We start from the raw sequence: 17,302 nt of genomic DNA on the forward strand, positions 1-17,302 counted from the left end.
AGTGGATAAAGCAAAGAGTAATTGAAAGAAGAGTCTTGGCCGTATGCATCTTGTAGTACCTTTGGGCTGGATGGTTTGTCCACCTCAATAGAGAGGCAAATAGAAACTCTTCAGTTCTTTCTTTGTATGGTTTCACAGAATGAAAAACAACTCTACCTTATCCAGGAGGGGAAATTTCTTCCTCCCACCCAGGCTAGGCAAGTCCGTCTTTCCCTCTATGCTTTTAAGAAATTATCTGTCTTATGTGTGCCTAAACCTGCTGCTGAGGCATCCCACCAAGTGAGTCGTCACATCTTCCTGTTCCTTGCAATACTTCATTTTGCCCCCCTTTCCTGCTTCAAATCAGGTCCCAGAAATTACCTCCACCCTCCCGCCCACGGGGTTTTTAGCACCTAGACTCTGTGCATACCGATCCCCTGTGCCGAGGCTGATGGCAGCTATTCACAAGTGCTGCCAGGTGGATCAACGCCCTCTCCTCCAGCTCTCCACAGGCCCCGCTAGGGAATGTGCATTAGGTGGGCAAGCCACTTGAGGAAGAGACCAGAAAGGAGAATAAGGAATAGTAGCTAAAGAGAAATGGGTGACCGAAGCTGTTTTACAATGGAGCATTGTTCCTAGAGAAGCCTTTTGGCAGGGCAGGTAAGAAATAGTGGTTAATGGTGTACCTGGCAGCAGCAGGGTGGAGAGTGAGGGGCTTAACGTTGTCACTGGGAGAAAGAGCATTGGGAAGGCAGAAACACTTAAAAAACAAACCAGTGAGGTTTTGTAGAGGATACAGAGGGCTCAGAAGGTGGCCAGCAAGGGGAGAGAAAGGTGAGGAAGCTAAGTAATTAAAAGATGCAAAAGAGAAGTTATATTGCTGGAAAAGATTGCAATGTAATTTGAAAGACCTGAGGGATGCCATGCAGCAGCAAATCTGAAGGTACAGAAGCTACTTGACTCACTATGTGGTACAAGAAGCGTGCCATGGATTCACATGGGCTTGTGTCAGGAGTCTGGTGCCTGGGTGTGTGGTGTAAATTAGAGGTGGTGCAGCCCCCTCTGACATCTCTGCTTCTCTTACTGCCTGGACAGTGTTGGATGCACATTTTTCACAGGATCTTTGCATCTGCTTCCATTTATAAGGAATCTACCTGCTTCACAACACAAACCAAGCAACGGTACTTGGGGATGTGAATATTTTAAAAGGACAGCCCCGGCTTCAGACAAACACACCAATGTATTGGTAAAGGGAAAATCTTTTGTGGACCAGCATGTCACTGTCTTGGAAGTGCCCTAAATCCTCCTTCCACCAAGGCTGGTTAATTTGTTCTGTGGGAAGATTGTAAACCAGAAGCTGGTGGGCTCCCCTGAGGTTCTAGAGTTATTTACCTTTATATCATCTGTGATACATGCAAAAAGGCAGGAGAAGGGTGGCTGTAAGGGGTTGAGCTGGGTATTTTCTAAAAAATACTGAATTAAATTATTGAAATTTGATAGGCTAGAAGGAGAAACAGGATTATCTATTGCATTTCAATTCTGTAGTTGAATATGTGCGAAGATAGATGGCTTGTTACTTCACCACAGTGTATTTTGTAACCCTGTAATACAGGCTTTTTTGGTGAATTTCTGATAGAGTGGAGGGAGCAGGTTTATTGTCTTGTCATCAGTCCTTGCCTGATGAAACTTGCATCTTCATTTCAAATGTGTTATTAAAAAATAAAATAAAATAGAAAAAGCCTGACTTGCATGTCAAGCTTCTCTTTCATTCATTTGCTCAAATACCAAAACAAGCCAGTTATCTCACCATGAAATAGAAAATCTGAGTGAATAAGTCACAGATTTGTGCAAACATCAGTTGGAGAAATGCTTCATGTGTATTAATAAGAGAAGATTTTAGGCAGTCTGAAAAACACACCCACCTAGTTCTGTATTGTAATTTATTGGCAGGACACCCTGTGAAAACCAGTTGTCACATTGACAAGGTTCCTTATTGGCAGCATCTAATTACCTAACATATATTATTACTTATCATGTTTTTTTCTTTCTTCTCCCCTGGTGAGCAAATGCTTATCAATTACAAGGAAGTGGGTGGAGTTAGGGCGGGACAAAGGGCAGAAATTACTTTTATCATTGAGAGTATCAGTAGTGTCAGTCTTCAGTGAGCAATAGCCTTCTCCTAGAGACAGAATGTGTAATTTTTCTTTGCCTCTGTCTCTTGAAGCTTGCTAGATTCTCCACTGCAGATGAGCATATATTCTCAGAAAGGCAGCTGATTGTCATTTTGGAGGGGCAAACATGGAAGAAAATAGAGAAGGTCATGGCCTTGCAGGAGGCAAGATTTTGTCTGTCTGGATGATTTTGTTTGTGGCATTAGTTTTGTTGCCTTCGATATTTCGAGTGTCACTGGGGATTTCTCATTTCTATGTGAAAATTGTAATTAAAATGTTAGAGGTAAGTTGAGAAGTGAGTTCAAAAGATATGTGTTTGCTAGAGGACATGTGTAAGAAAAAATAAAAATAATATTTTTATTTTTTATTAAACATGTCCTGTAGCAAACACATACCTTTTCTTCTGACTTTTATGGCATTTGATATAAATGCCATAAAAGTCAGAAGAAAACAAAATCCATTAACTTGCATGTGTTATTTGCAGCTTTATTTTATATGATAATCTTTTGAGGGGTATCTTTAATGATATCTAGTTATGTGCTGCTTATCATCTGCGACTGGTTTGAGGTTTTTTGGGGTTAAAGTAGAGATTCCATGGTATTTTCTTCTAGTTCATGCTTGTTAGAATGCTTCATGCAAGTAGAATACTCATGACAAGTCAAGTATAAAGAAAAAGATCTATTAGTTTGTGGAGCTGGTAAGTAATAAAAACGTGTATTTTTGATGTATATAAGTTTCAGTGGTTTTGTTTGGATTAATTGCATGGAATTAATATTCCAGGTAAGAACACTGATTCTGTGTGTTTGCTTCACCCAGTTATAAATCTGGGGGATCCAGCAGTTACAAGTTCTGCTGTACAAGACTTAAAGAAATCTGTGTGCAACCTTCTAAAAGTGGAATTTTTCTAGAGATAAACAGATAATGGCTAAGATTCTGATCCTGCTTCTATCAATAAAAAGGTTTCTGGGGCTTTTTGTAAGCCAGAATCCCATTTAGTTTTTCAAGTTTGGTGTTTCATATCCATTATTAGCCAGAAGAAGATGCTGTGATTTCATCATATTGAACAGTAAACATTTCCATTTTCCAGTAGATTGACTTTGTGCTTCTGGTGTAAACCTGCTTTCTGTGAATATACTTTCTACTTGTGGCAGAAAACATGTTACTATTATTTTTGCTATTATTATTAAGCCCTTGGAGTAATCTGCAGTAATTTTGCAGTAGAACATGTCTGTAACAGTGTGATACAGTTAATATCATGACCATCTTACCTTGCCAGTTCTGTCTTTTATCCTTCTTATATTCTCTTTTGTTTGTTGTTTGGGGGGTTGTTTGTTTGTTTTAGTACTGATTAGGAGCTCTTGAGCAGTATCTGTCTTCAGCTGTATGAACATCATTTAGGATAGTGCAGATGACTGCAAAATTTAGGGGTTACTTATTTTCTTCAGACACTGATGTCAGTGGGCAATGACTGCCTGTGGTGGCTGTATGTAATATTGGCCTTTATATGTGAAATATTTTTTAATCAGACAGTGGTATGCTAATTAAATCCCTAATTAAGAGCTACTCTAATATCAAACCTGTTTTTAGGCAACTTTGCTGCTGCAGTTGGTGGGCATCAAAATAATTTCTGGGTTTCTTTTTTCCCTGTGCATTTCCCAACTCCAAGAGATGTTTGACCCACTCAGTGTGTGTTCTATGTAGGAAGGTACTTCTCTTTGGTAAAGCACTTGAAGTATTTTTCTCTCCACAGTTTTTGTAACAGGTTATTAGTGATAATTCCATGCTCACAATGTGGAGGATCAATGTGCTGAAAAATAAATAAGTTAATTGTTATGTGATCAGCTATAGCCTTTTGTGTCTAGTTTCCTGTTGCCACAGCAGCTAATAACAGGAACAGCACAACTCCATGCACTGCTATTTAGGTTGGCTCATTTTGTTTTGTTCAAAATTGTTCCCTAATTGTCCTGTGGGCAAAAAAGGAGTTTCTGCTGTTTTCATCTTACAATTAATTCCAACGGTTTTCTTTGAAGTATTGTCAAATGCTTCTCATTGTGCCACAAAAGTAGGTAAGAGCTATCTTGGTGGAAAATGGGAGGGAGAAAGAATGGAGGGGCTGTTAGGTCCCCTTTGCTTGTAATGTGGTCCACTAGGCTCTTAGGAAGAAAGGATAGGACTGGAAAACTCTGGGTTAAAGCTTGTGCATGGAACTGCTGAGCCTATTCTTGGAGTCCTGGGGCTTTTTCACCAGAATACAGCTAAAATTGCAGCTTGGGATAAGTCAGCTTTAAGGCAGGCTTGTCTGAGATATGAAAAACCTGACATTGAAACCCTGGAGAGGTGTTGGCTGGTTTCTAGCTGTGGTGTTGTGTTCCTGCGATATTGCTAACGGGATAATGCACAGAGACCATCTGTGGTTCCTGTTGTCCCCTGGAATGGTGCAACAGGATGCCTTCCCAGAGAGCTGAGCTGGAAATGCTGAAGATGCTTAGTCACACATTAGCACACTGCTGTCTATATTGCAGGAATATCACTGCTCGAGGAAGTGCCAAAGAACTGGGTGATGCTTCAGCAAAAATCCAACCTTGAGCACTATGGCTGGTCACTCCATTGTGTTGCATTTGACTTAGTTCGTTATGTAGACCAGCAAAATTAATAGAAACCTTCTCATCTGAGGAGTTTCTTTATATCTGTTTCTTACAGCTGAGCAGAGGAAAAGTATGTTTTATTTTCCTCCATGTTTGGCAACTTGAGAAAAATAGGAGTGGAGACTGAAATCAAGGACTTCAAAGTAAAAAAAAAAAAAAGTTAAAAATTTTGTTTTCAAAGAAAATGTATCTTTAGACCTTACTTAATTTGTTGGGAGCAAAAAAGGTGTTTCAGAATAGAACTCAAGTTTTCAGATCTATCACTAAGTAATGAGCAATGGTGGCATATGATGAGATAAGTCACTTTGATTTCTTGACTTCACTGAAGTGTTATAGCACTGTGAGTGGTGATTGGAATAAATGGGGAAAACGTAATCATGCATGGAAAAAATTTTTACCTTCTGCTGCTTTTCCATCAAGGAATCTAGATACTTGTTATTTTAGAAAGATAATAAATCATTTTATAAAAGCAAGATTCAAGGTTTGAAAATTTGGGGTGACTGTTTTTGTTTGCAGGTGCTTTTTGTGGTTGGGTTTTTGTTTGGATTTTGTTGTTGTTTTTCTTTTTTAGGACATATGGATAATATAATAGCAAAAGACCTCCAATACAGTAATTTCTCAATTGCATATATATTCTTCTTATTATTACCCTTAAATTATCCTTCAAGTATTTCTAGAAATTATAAGGGTGAACGTGGTTTGGGTGTTGTTAGGGTTATTCTTTCACATATGCTTGTAAACTTTTATTTGTAAATAATGTCTTTTCTCTGAGCTTTGTCCATCCTGGAGTTTGTTGGAAATGAGGATATTAGCAAAGCTGTTCCAGGAATGTTACTCTAGTGATTGCAAAAGAAGATGCATTTGCTAGGATGAAATCTATGCCATGTTCTCAGAGCCCTGTGAAGAGTCCAAGAAACACATTAAACAGCTGTAGCTCTATTTGCCAAGAAATGTTCTGGAGTTCTACAAGATCTGAACTTCTGTATGAAATTGGAGCATTGTTGCTTCTAGAGAAAAAGAAATCAGCCATCTAAAAATTGTGAGTAGTTTTTGCATTGAGAGCTCACTTGTACATGGAGGTAGCTCGTTTGCTGTGCACTCCTACTGGAGTATGGCAGATGTTGCTGACACTTCAGCTGGTGAAAAATTGCACTGCTGTGCTTTTAAATACATGGCTATCCTTAGCTGGCCTCTCCATCAAACCCCAAACAAATTATATCTGTGCTTTTATCCCAAACAGCCCATTCTCAACCCATTTCATTAGTCCCCATGGAGCAGCCAGGAGATTTGTGAGTCCTTTTCGTAGCCTGAGGGTGGACAGTCACATCTTCTCAGACACTGAGTGTAACACTCACACTATTTGATCTGTGTTCATGTTTGTAATGGGCAAGGGGAAATAATGCCAGGCAGAAACCACTGTTGAGTGAAGAGGGCACAAGTGCTTGATCTTAGATGGTGATTTTAGTTCATGCTGAAAACTTACCAAACTTCTCTTTGACACTGTAGTGGAAGACTTTACATGGAGGAGCAACTTTACATTGCCCCAAAGCTTTTGTCGTGCATGAGGAAAAGATTGAGAAAAGCTCATGTAATGAGTGATTAGAAAAACTTTTTGTGAGAATATGGGAGAAGAGGTAGTAAAATATGGGAAGAGAGGCAAAACTGAATTATTACTTAGTATGGAAAGATGGAGTATTGAGCTGTACTCAATACAAAAGCGAAAAGGGAGGAAAAATTGTGCAAGATATGAGATTTCAGGAAATGAACATTTCACATTGTCTTTCATGTCATGTCCTGTGAAGACAGTAATTAACATAAAGCAGTATTGGGCACCCTCATTTTATTTAGAATGTAATTACAGGAAGCTCAAACAAATGACTGTTGACTTAAGCTGTCAAGTATTCAGTATTTCAGGTGGGATCAACCATTAGGTGTTTGGACTTCTAGTATCCTCATCACTTCAGAAATGGGAGTGAGGGAAAGCACAACATCTGAGTTCTCATTCAGTCAGCAGATGTAGGAATGAAGTTGCTACATTTAATACTTAAATTCTGTCTTAGTTGCAACATCTGTAGGTTTTTTTGTAAGGTATTTAAAACATCCTTTCATTACTGTTTTGCAACAGAGACCAGCGTGACAGCTCTGTCTCAATACTGTGCAATACAAAGGTGATCACAAAGCCTTATTTCATTTTGGAAAACAAATTCTATGTACAGATGCTACCAAAGGCAGAACAACACAGCAGCCACTGAAGAGTTAGTCAGTCCAGAGTTTGACCCAGACAGATGGCTTTGACAGGTGTCAATTCAATGGCTGGACTGAAAGCCTAAGACCTGGGTGACTCTACAGCTGTATTCCCTCCTCACTGCTTGTTCTTCAGTCTCCCATGTCAAGCCATGAGTTAGGAGAATTTCATGTCCCATGATGGTTTGTGGAAATATATTGCCTTTTTTCTTGCTCACATACTCTGCCCAAATCTTTCCCATGGTAAACCTCAGTTCTTGTAGTAGAAGAGAAAATAGATAACTGCTCCTTAAGCAACTGCTCTGTGCCAGTCCGGACTTTGTAGATGCCTGTCTCAGCCATCTCAGCCAGCTCTTTCCCAAGCTAATGAGCCCTGTGTAACTGTTCAGCCTTTGAAAGCTAAGCTCTTCTTTATCTTTCTGGGACACTGCCTTTGTAGCCTTGACTATTTAGTTTAGGTCTGCCACTTTTGCCTCACTCTTTCTCTGTGCTAGGAGGCAAGATTTTATAATTTACTAATAAGCTTTATTAATTTTTGTGGGTTTTGACTTGTCTTGCTCATTTAGATTAGTTAACATGTATTTTTGGAGTCAGCTTGGTCGGTGACTGTCATCCTTTTTCTATCTGGGAATCAAAAGTCAGCCTCCTGGAGGTATTCCAGATCCTTCAGGACAGTATGAACAAGCTCATTTCTGGCAGTCCTGGCCAGCTGACAGGTGCTTTTTATGTAGGAGGACAATGATAGGCAAGATAAGGGTGGTAGACAGGAAACGGGAAAGCAGAGAATAAGGCAGAAGGCTTTATTTGTCAGTCTCAAAATATTTTGTTTTATATTTTTTCCTCTCTCATGCCATGCAACTATCCTAAAGGATGTTGGGGAAGAGATGAGGACCAGCAGTATTTTGTAAAGAGGTTAAATTTGCCATGTCTCCCTTACTCTCTTTTGCAACGTTCCTGTACCTGTTCTGTATGTTCTTTCATTTCTCAGTGTGTGGGCTGCTGTTTTCATGACATCCCTTGGTTCCACCTGGCTCCACTATTCAGAATGACTCTCCATGTGTTGCAAAAGATGGAGAGATGATGTACCTGTTGGCCTTTTCAGGAGAATAATCAGGAAGTATAGACAAGATGATGCTCTGTGGTGCAGGTTTTTTAATTTCTTTTTTGGGGAGGTTGTTTGCTTTATGGTGTTACTAAAGAAGGTTTGTATGGAGTTTAAAATACTACATTAAAGCCTATTCTGCCTTCACTTTTTTCTTTTCTTTTATGATGGCTGATAAAAAAAGGTCAGCTACGGGTAACTAAAATATCCTTGTTATGTCAAGGCAAAGCGTCCATTTTGTTACTGACTTAACTTTGATAGCTACAGAAAGAGCATGCGAAACTTAAGGGTGGCAAAAAACTGGTTGATGTTTGCACATGAGACATGTTGTAATGTAGTGAAGGCTGTTTGAGATCAGCTTTGTGGTGACTTGTGTGGCTGCACATGTCAGCTAGAGGGAAAGACACTGTTTAGCAAGAGTTTATATGAAACAGATTGTCCTTATCTATTGTAGATGGGAACCCTTAATAGCAGGTGAAGGCATAAACTGAGTGGGTCACTGAGCCTTTAATAATGAGCAGAGCCTACACTCAAGCATCCTATGCTCTTTGTTAGGGCAGGTACCTTGACAGAAATACAGCCAGATTTTAGTACTCATGGGAGCTACAATTTATATGTCTATGTATGTATGATGAAAACATTCAAAACTAGGAAAACTTCAAAAATCAGGCATAATTGTATATTTGATTTTGCTAATGGAGAGTTTTATGATGCTCTATGCAAGGAGAAGAAACGGTTTAGCCCAAAAAAATGAATACAGGGAAGGGTGAAAGCTCCTTACCACAGCTGCTACCTTCTGAAATATTATCGATACACAATGTTGTCAGCTCTGTTTCCTGTCAACAGAAACCACTTGAATGCCCTCAAAATGAATTAACCTCTTTTATTCTTTAAAATAACATTTTTAGTTCTATTTTTCTGGCACACCTCTAATGTCAGTGATATTATTTTGTATAATCTTATCGCCTGAAGCTAACTAGAGAAGAGAGAGTTTTGGGTACATTGGATCTTATAGAGTCTCATAGGTATCTCAGTAATTTGTTGGACCCCCAGAAAAAAAACAAACCAACTGCCTGTGTCCTGAAAAGAAGGTTGAGCCAAACAAATTTTCCTGGAAATGGCAAAAGGTAGTCTATGTAACAAATGAAATGGGAGGTCTGCAGGGCACCCTTCAGGCTGAATTTGAAAAATGAAAATCCTAGACCTGGCAGGGGCAAAAGAGGCTCAGACAATTCACCTGAGGTAATTGCAGAATGTCTGGAAATGATGAAATGAAAACCATCAACATCTACTTTTCTTGTTTTGGGAACAGTGGGCCACCCTGCAGATTGAGGAGGGAGTAAAAAAGCAGAAGGCGATGGCACTTGAAAATTTAATCTCCACTGGTAAGATCTCTGGATGAAGGGGACACAGCACTATTTATCATGTAAAAAGGCAGCTATTTAACAATCTTACTTGGAAAGGAGTTTGATGAGCAAATATCCATTGAAGCTATAAACCTACATAAGCATGTTATAAAAAAGATAATCCCTGAGTTTTGTGCATAAAAGGAATTAGAGACTAGTGTGGGAATAGAAAGACATTGCTGATAAACATTTGGGAAGCATCACTGTTTTCATAAGTGTTTTTTGCTTTTGGGCTCCATCAGCTCTCTCTTTACAGGATTGGGATAAATTAGTGTTCTTTGTGCTTGACATGGCTCTGCATAGTTATCTTTTGCTTCTTGTAACTCCTAGCACCTAAAAAAATCCAGGCTCTCAAATAAAAGATTTACAGCATCCCATGGATCACAGATAGAATTTGTACTCTTTTCTAGACGTGAGGATAAAATCAAAATAATTTTTTCCCCAACTATTTTTCCTTCCTTCTTTGATCAAAGAGTTAAGTTCTCATAGTTATCCTTTTACTTGTAGTGCCATTTTTAGTGATTAGTCATGTAGGCTGCTTGGTTTGTCAGCTAATAATTTTCTGGTCTGATGATTTCCTGGGAGTTGAAGGTTTTACTGAAGTGCCGATGGAGGAAAACTTTGTGATTCTGATCAGGGGGAGGTAGGTTGATCAAGATAAATTAATGTATTTTTATAATGCATACTTAATGTCATCCAATATGCCCCATCAAAAAGAAAAAAAAAAGAGGTGAGGGAGGCAAACAAAAAAGCTAAGTGTTAGCTGGTATGAACCAACAGAATTTTAGTCACTGTAACCAGCCAGATAAGAATCTGGTCCCAGAGTGACCTCAGCAGACTTGCTGCATTGCTGTCCTATGGGGTGTAATTTTACAAATAGCAGAGCAAGAATGTGTTGTCATTCTTCCTGCACAATGTGTCTATGTAATGCTTTGTATGTCTGGGAGGGGAGAAACCCAGGCACTTTCAAGTTTTTTGGTAGGGAAGTGACTCTTAACAGAGAAGGGATGGGGGGAGATAGAAGGTTCCAAGGAAAAAAAAATGCAGAGGAAGGTGTTTTTTACAGCTGGGAAACAATAAAGCTAATCAACATCAGCAAGAACAATCATACAAACTCTGCCTGAATTTGAGTCAAGGCACCAGGAGGGATCTGCTGTCTTGGCAGTGTATATGTGACATTTCTAGGTGCAAGTGCCTATGTTGTTTGGTAAACAATAATGAAGTAGGTGCTGTGCTCAAGGTTTTATTTGCAGCTTGATCAGAATCCTTTTCTCCTTCCTCAGCAACTTAGGGGCATAATATGGCATAGGATTAGAGAAGTAACTTGTGGAATGAACTGTCAGTATGTAAATGAGGCATAGCAGTGAATTATTGTGCTTGAATAGGAGAGCTGTTTCTAAAAAGCATATGTATTTCTTGATATTCTTTTTGGAATCCATGTTGTTTATTTCACCTTGTGGAAGGAAGGCTCATTTCCTCATGCAGGGATCATCCAGAGAGATGAGACTCCCATGGAAAAGGAGGTTGTTGGCCAATGCCAAGGATGTTTCAGCCTTGCTGATGTCATGTACTTCTCCAAGAAGGGCTGTGAGGCAGTTGCGGAGGATGAAGTCACTCGACGGTTCTCCTCTGAGGAGCTGCTGTCCTGGAATCTCCTCAGCAGAACCAATGCCAACCTGCACCATGTCAGCTGGAAACTGGCTGCTGTGTGGGTCACTGGCATCCTAATTCGGTATTGCCTCCTGCTGCCTTTCCGGTGAGCCAGACAGGGTTTGCTGGGATCCTATTTCATGGTACTTTTTACAGAAGGGGTGAAATAGTATGCTATTGGCTAGTGGAGGAAGGAGAATCTGGCATGACCTTTCCAAGAAGCCATCTAAACTCAAATATCCCTTAAAAAAAAAGTAAATTTCTCACTTTCCATATGCTTAATTAGTAATTAATTTGCTTTTAAAATCCAGCAAAGCTGGATGAAATGGTTTGTGTGCTGGTTAGCTAAGTAGTTTGTTGCTAGTTAGATGCTATTAAATGCTGGAAGGAAGCATTGTGAAGTGGATTAAAGAGCCAAGTAAGAAAACCTTCTTGCTTACTCCTCCAGTTTTGCTTCTTGCCGTTTAATTAAGATTATTTTACTTTGTAGCATCTGCTTGTCTGTTTTCAGCATCCTGTTGCTGGTGTTGGCCACTACTGTAGTGGGACGGTTTCCAAATGGCAGGTAGGTATTTGCTGAGGGCTCTTTCAATTCTTCTGTATTTCTTTAAGGATTTGAACTAGCAGTTGGAACAGTCTGCTGAAGTCCAGAGGATTGATGTGGACTATCATGGGGTGACTTTTTCTCTCCTGTAAAATTACAAAGTGTTTTGAGAGAAAGTTATGGCAATGGCATCTGAAAGCAGACATGCAGTGTGAACCTTAGAATGGTCTTTGTAGTAACAGCAATTTGGGATAACTCAGAGAGTTTATATTGCATATGTGGCTCCACAGAACTAGAAATGTATCTATCTTTGGCTTCATTTCTTTTAGAGTTAAAGGCTGGCTGAGCAACCAGGTCCAGATGATATGTGCCACCTTAGGTATCCGATGTCTGAGTGGCCTTGTTCATTTCCATAACAGGTGAGTGCTGCCACCTTGCCCTTTATTAGTCTGGAATTTGTTCCTTGCAGTATTTAACATCTCAAGTTTTGGAGCAGGATACTTATTCCATTACTGCTGGGATACTTGGTGATGGTACAACTTGATCCAAAAAGCTGTTTGGATCATCCAGACTCTCTCAGGATGTTCACATGCCCTCCTGTGTTTCCTGCTGTGTATTGGCAGGGTGTGTGTAGATGATGTAGTACTCTTCAGACACGTAGATATTATTCGGTGCTTGCCACCTGATTGGGATTGTAGTCTGGAAAATAAACATTAATTACTTTTATGGTCATCATTGCAGGGAAAACAAACCACAGGAAGGAGGCATCTGTGTAGCCAACCACACATCTCCATTGGATGTCCTAATCCTGGCCAGTGATGGATGCTATTCCTTGGTATGAACAAGACAGTTGGTAAATATCAGTAAGGTTGAGATGTCCATAGATGTAGCATTGGGTAAAAGGATGAACCTCCTCATAGAACATTTGGGATTTGACAGCATTTAAACTCACATTCTGAACTGCAAAAATCTAGATGCAAGCAGGTGTGTGCACATGTATGACCAAGGGGATTGTTATAATTTGTAAATAAGCTTAGAAATGGTTGCATCTGTGTTTAGAATTTAATCATTTAAGTGTGTGTCTGTGTGTGTGTTTGCTTTGTAACAAGTTTCTTTTGGACTTGCAGGTTGGCCAGGTACATGGAGGGCTTTTGGGACTTATTCAAAAATCCTGCATGCGAACCTCTCAGCATGTCTTGTTTGAACGCTCAGAAATGAAAGACCGTCACCTGGTGAGGAAAAAGTAAGGTAGTGAGGTGTTTGCTTCATTGTCTGGTCAGGTGTGGTAATTTGTCATCAGTGTTGACATTTTTTGTCATCGTCTTTTTTTGTTGTTGTTATTGTTGGGTTTGTTTGGTTTGGTTTTGTTTTGCTTTGTTTTGTGTTTTGTTTTTTGGTTTTTTTTAATGTATGGTGTTTTGATTTTGTCCTTTAATGCAGGGCAAAGAGGAGCTCCATGCTTTTGAGTTGTAGGAAAGACAGTTGTCTTGGAAAATGACCGATCTTAGTGTCAGTAATCTGCTTAGTGGTGATATTTGTGGTTTTAAGTGATGCAGCAAATGTAGTAAGATAGTGACCTGTCACTTAACTAAACGTGGAGAATCCTTAGATACATGTAAAGCTGATGTTGGAAACCTAGAAAGCATGAAAACTAGAAATTTGGAATATATTTCAGTCTAAAAAAAGTTTGACTGCATTCATGGCTGGAATCTGGGAAGTTATTTTCACATGCTTCAAGAACCACCATTCTCTGGTTAAAATGGAACTTCATACATCTTTGTAGAAAATCTACTTTTTTAATTCAAGAGATACTGAGATAAAAGCCTGAAACCAGAACATATTCCAGATAAGGCAACTGACTGGGTGAAAGGCAATTGGGCAAGAGCTTTTCTTGTCCTATGTGAGAGGTAATGAATGTTTAGAATCTTGGACAAAACAAATATGAAGTATACATTGAAATTTTATTTTCTCTCCACAGAATTAGAGAACACATTGCAAATAAGGCCAAGTTACCCATTTTAATTTTCCCAGAAGGTAAGAAGCAGCTGTATTGATTTTTTTACTCTTCTCACTTCTTGCCCTTGAGTGCAGTTTATTATATCTAGTCTTTAGAACTGTGGTTGTTTTTAGTTTGTAGAATTAATTCGTTCTTGTGAGATATTAAAGGTCAGGTTCTAGTATTTTACAACAGTTTTATGACAGTTTATTAGCTTTAGCATATAAGAGAATGAAGACATACAAGGCTATGGGATTATGTTCCAGAACTAAAGCTTACTTTCTTCTTTAAGAACCAAGTCTCCTTAAGACAGTTTAGGATTAATTTCCTGATACTTTTCTCAGAGTGGATTAAGCCCTTCATCTATTTTAATTCTGACCAGGCACCTGCATTAACAACACATCGGTAATGATGTTTAAGAAGGGAAGCTTTGAGGTAGGAGGAACCATCCATCCAGTAGCAATCAAGGTACTGTAACTGCACTTTTCTGAACATGGAAGGATTGGTTGCAAATGCTTCTCATGTCAGGGAAGCTGTTCATGTGTAAGCCTTGAAAAGGGATATGTTTGGTGTGCATAAAGTACTGAATAAGCCCTGAGAGACAGAAACTTGTGGTTTTAAGCAGTATGGGAAACATGTAATTTCTGTCCTGGCTCTTACATGCTCTGAGGATAAGGGCAGTTTTCTTGGCACTTTCAAGTCTTTCTGAGTAGCTTTAGCCAGGTCACTCTAGATCTGGAAATATTAGTTACTTGTTCTGACACTATAATGTTACCTGTTCTTATGGAAGTTCTTAAAACTGGTGTGAGCATTGTCAAGGAAACCTTTGTAGTCGGCATATATGTAGATGACAAGTTTTTACGTTTTGAATAAATCTTTTGCTATAGTTGTGTTGCAGGTCTGTTACGGTTTGACGTCATGCATTGCTTGTAAATGCTAACTGTTAGAAACTTGTAATAAATTTTGGAACTTTACTCTGAATTTACTGATGCCTTCAGGAGGTGTAATTAGATTTGCCTGTTATTTAATAAGTTGAATTGTGACTTTGTGGCAAAAAAAAAAAAAAAGCCCTTTATGTGATTTAAACCAAGGCAGTTTATTCTTCTTGTCTTCCAGTATGACCCCCGCTTTGGAGATGCCTTCTGGAACAGCACAAAGCATTCCATGATGACCTATGCTTTTAATGTGTTAACCAGCTGGGCTATTGTCTGCAATGTGTGGTACCTGCCACCAATGGTCAAAGAGGTTCTTACACTTTTGTATGTTTTGAAAGTGCTTGTGAAATGCTGTCTGGAAGGAGGTCTGCATTACTACACAAGGTGCTCTGAATCCTTATTGATAACTTAATGGACAGAGGCTAGGAAGCAACACTACATTACAAGTCCTGGATTTATCTAGGTTGCATTCCCTGCTCTGGCCAGACCTGGGACTTCAGGCTGTGTGTTGTTTGAGGCTGTCCCAGAAACCAGAAAGCCTCCCATGTAGTTCTTTTCCGCACCAAATAGTGGCAAAACACAATCAGCTGGAACTGCTTACATTTGGCTCATGAGTCAGGCATAAATCCTACTGCCTGCTGTCTGACAAAACCTGTCTTTTTAAGTGAGGCACAGAGAACATGTCTCTTGTAAAGCAATTAATGCTTTTTTTTTTTTTTTCAGGAAGAAGAAGATGCTGTTCACTTTGCTGACAGAGTCAAGGCTGTCATTGCTGCTCGGGCAGGAATGTCTGTGCTTCCTTGGTAAGAAGCAACACCTCTAGAATTGTTTTTAAAGGTGCTCTGTATTCTGAAATATTAGCATGGAATCCTTTAAAACCTGCTTTTTTACACTGTAGTCCACCGCCCTTACTGACTCTGATTCAGAAAATGTTACTTTATTACTTGAACAATTACATTAGAATAATTAGAATAATATAGTAGATAGAGAGAAACAGAGCTGACAGGTGGATCTAGACAGCAGGCAGTATTAGGTGAAAATTAATTACTTGCCTGTTAAATGCTGGGTTAAAAGAAGGGCATTGTGGTGTTGTAAATCTTGGCAGTATAAATCACTTAGCATTGTCTTAAAGATGTCAACATTAAGAGTGCAAACTGCTTTGACTACATAGTCTAAATATAGTAATGTTTTTCTGCCTTGACCCTGAAGTGAGTTTAAGGCTGTTTCTTTTCTGTATCTTTCAGGGATGGAGGACTGAAAAGGAAAAAGGTCAAAGAGTCTTTCAAGGAAGAGCAACAGAAAAAATATTGCCAGATAGTAATAGAAAATGGATCTGTGGGAAACGGAAATGTTTGTTAAATGCTATTTATTTTATCTCATTTTTCCATGACTTATCACTACCAGAAAATAGACTGGCTTTATATTAAGCCCAACATGTTTTCCTTCTGTTCCCATAAGATATTTTGCATGTGACACAGCAGGGAAACAATAAAGAAATATCCTTATTTAAAGTGAAGTACTATAATTTTATAAATAGGAAAACATAAAATATGCTAATAAAGTTCTCCCTGATGCTGAGAAGAATCTACAGTAAAATTAATTATGTTCATTAAAGTATGACTTTAAAATATTTGCAATACCTTGAGGACTTAAATGGTTACTTATAATAAATCACTTCTGTACTGCTAGACTCTCTCAGTGACTAAGACTAGCAATACTCCTGTGAGCCACAGTCACCATGTTGCTCTAGAGATAGATCTCCTGATGTCAAAAGACATGAAGCATTTCACCAAAATATGTTTTCTGAATTACATGTTGGAGAGGAAGTGTTGTATGTCAGAGGGAAAAAGCAGATGCTGACTTTCTCCTCCATGTCACAAGACCAGGGATGGCATTGTAGAATATTTTCTGTTATGACAAAGAGCAGAACTGTGTCCAGGGCATCATGTACTGATGCCTGGGCATGTGAAGCTGAGGTAAATTAATCACAGCCAAGGATACAAATGTAATAGAAAATATCCTGTGTTTTTAAATCATATCTTGTGGTTTTGTTAGATCCCTTTTTGAGTCTGTTTGTATGCATTACACAAATTAAAGAAAGCCTATGATGTGACATCCAGTGTCCTCTGCTGTTGTTATTTCTACATAGCTACTTGCTTGTGTTAGCACTGGATGTGAAGGCTGAGGATTTGGCCTCTGACAAGCGCACCCTCCAGGAATAGAGCAAGTGCACTTAAAGAGTATGCAGTGGGAATATTTCTGTCTCCTATAGCATTTATTGGTATAAAATATTTGCTCTCCTAGTAAGTAGCTCTCATATCAAAGGATCAGTCTTCTTTAACCATCTGAATGTCCCTAATGAAACACACAAATAGCTCCTGTTTTGGCCAAGGTGCTCTAAAGACAGACCTTGGTAAGAACAGTTAATAATGTTTACATGACAGCAGCCCATTGGCTGAAGTCTCAGAAAAGACAGAGGATCAGTGTAGGTGAGCACAAATACATCCTACAGAGGGACAGATACACAGATACAACTCTACCTAGCCCTAGAGAGCCTAGAAAAACAATCTCCCATGGAGGGGCTAACAGTAGCACAGAACTGAGCTCTCCTCTTCTCTGGCCAGGCCTGG

General features: G+C 39.1%; 1 protein-coding gene across 3 annotated transcripts in view; it reads left to right on the forward strand.

The window, feature by feature from the left end:
- LOC136555364 (glycerol-3-phosphate acyltransferase 3-like) overlaps positions 1 to 16,785 on the forward strand; it is a 21,524-nt gene extending 4,739 nt beyond the window's left edge. For 2 of the 3 annotated variants that reach the window (XM_066547955.1, XM_066547956.1), the window contains exons 3-13: positions 9,454 to 9,526; positions 11,033 to 11,303; positions 11,688 to 11,762; positions 12,071 to 12,160; positions 12,483 to 12,576; positions 12,869 to 12,984; positions 13,720 to 13,775; positions 14,120 to 14,205; positions 14,854 to 14,982; positions 15,396 to 15,475; positions 15,917 to 16,785. In XM_066547955.1, coding sequence (XP_066404052.1) covers positions 9,499 to 9,526; positions 11,033 to 11,303; positions 11,688 to 11,762; positions 12,071 to 12,160; positions 12,483 to 12,576; positions 12,869 to 12,984; positions 13,720 to 13,775; positions 14,120 to 14,205; positions 14,854 to 14,982; positions 15,396 to 15,475; positions 15,917 to 16,031 — 1,140 coding nt within the window. In that variant the 5' untranslated portion in view covers positions 9,454 to 9,498 and the 3' untranslated portion in view covers positions 16,032 to 16,785. The remainder of the gene's footprint in view (positions 1 to 9,453; positions 9,527 to 11,032; positions 11,304 to 11,687; positions 11,763 to 12,070; positions 12,161 to 12,482; positions 12,577 to 12,868; positions 12,985 to 13,719; positions 13,776 to 14,119; positions 14,206 to 14,853; positions 14,983 to 15,395; positions 15,476 to 15,916) is intronic. The other variant, XM_066547957.1, reaches the window with a different exon arrangement.
- Positions 16,786 to 17,302: the final 517 nt, after the last annotated feature.

The sequence above is a fragment of the Molothrus aeneus genome, chromosome 4 (genome assembly GCF_037042795.1).
Source record: "Molothrus aeneus isolate 106 chromosome 4, BPBGC_Maene_1.0, whole genome shotgun sequence".
In the NCBI taxonomy this organism is placed as follows: Eukaryota; Metazoa; Chordata; class Aves; order Passeriformes; family Icteridae; genus Molothrus; species Molothrus aeneus.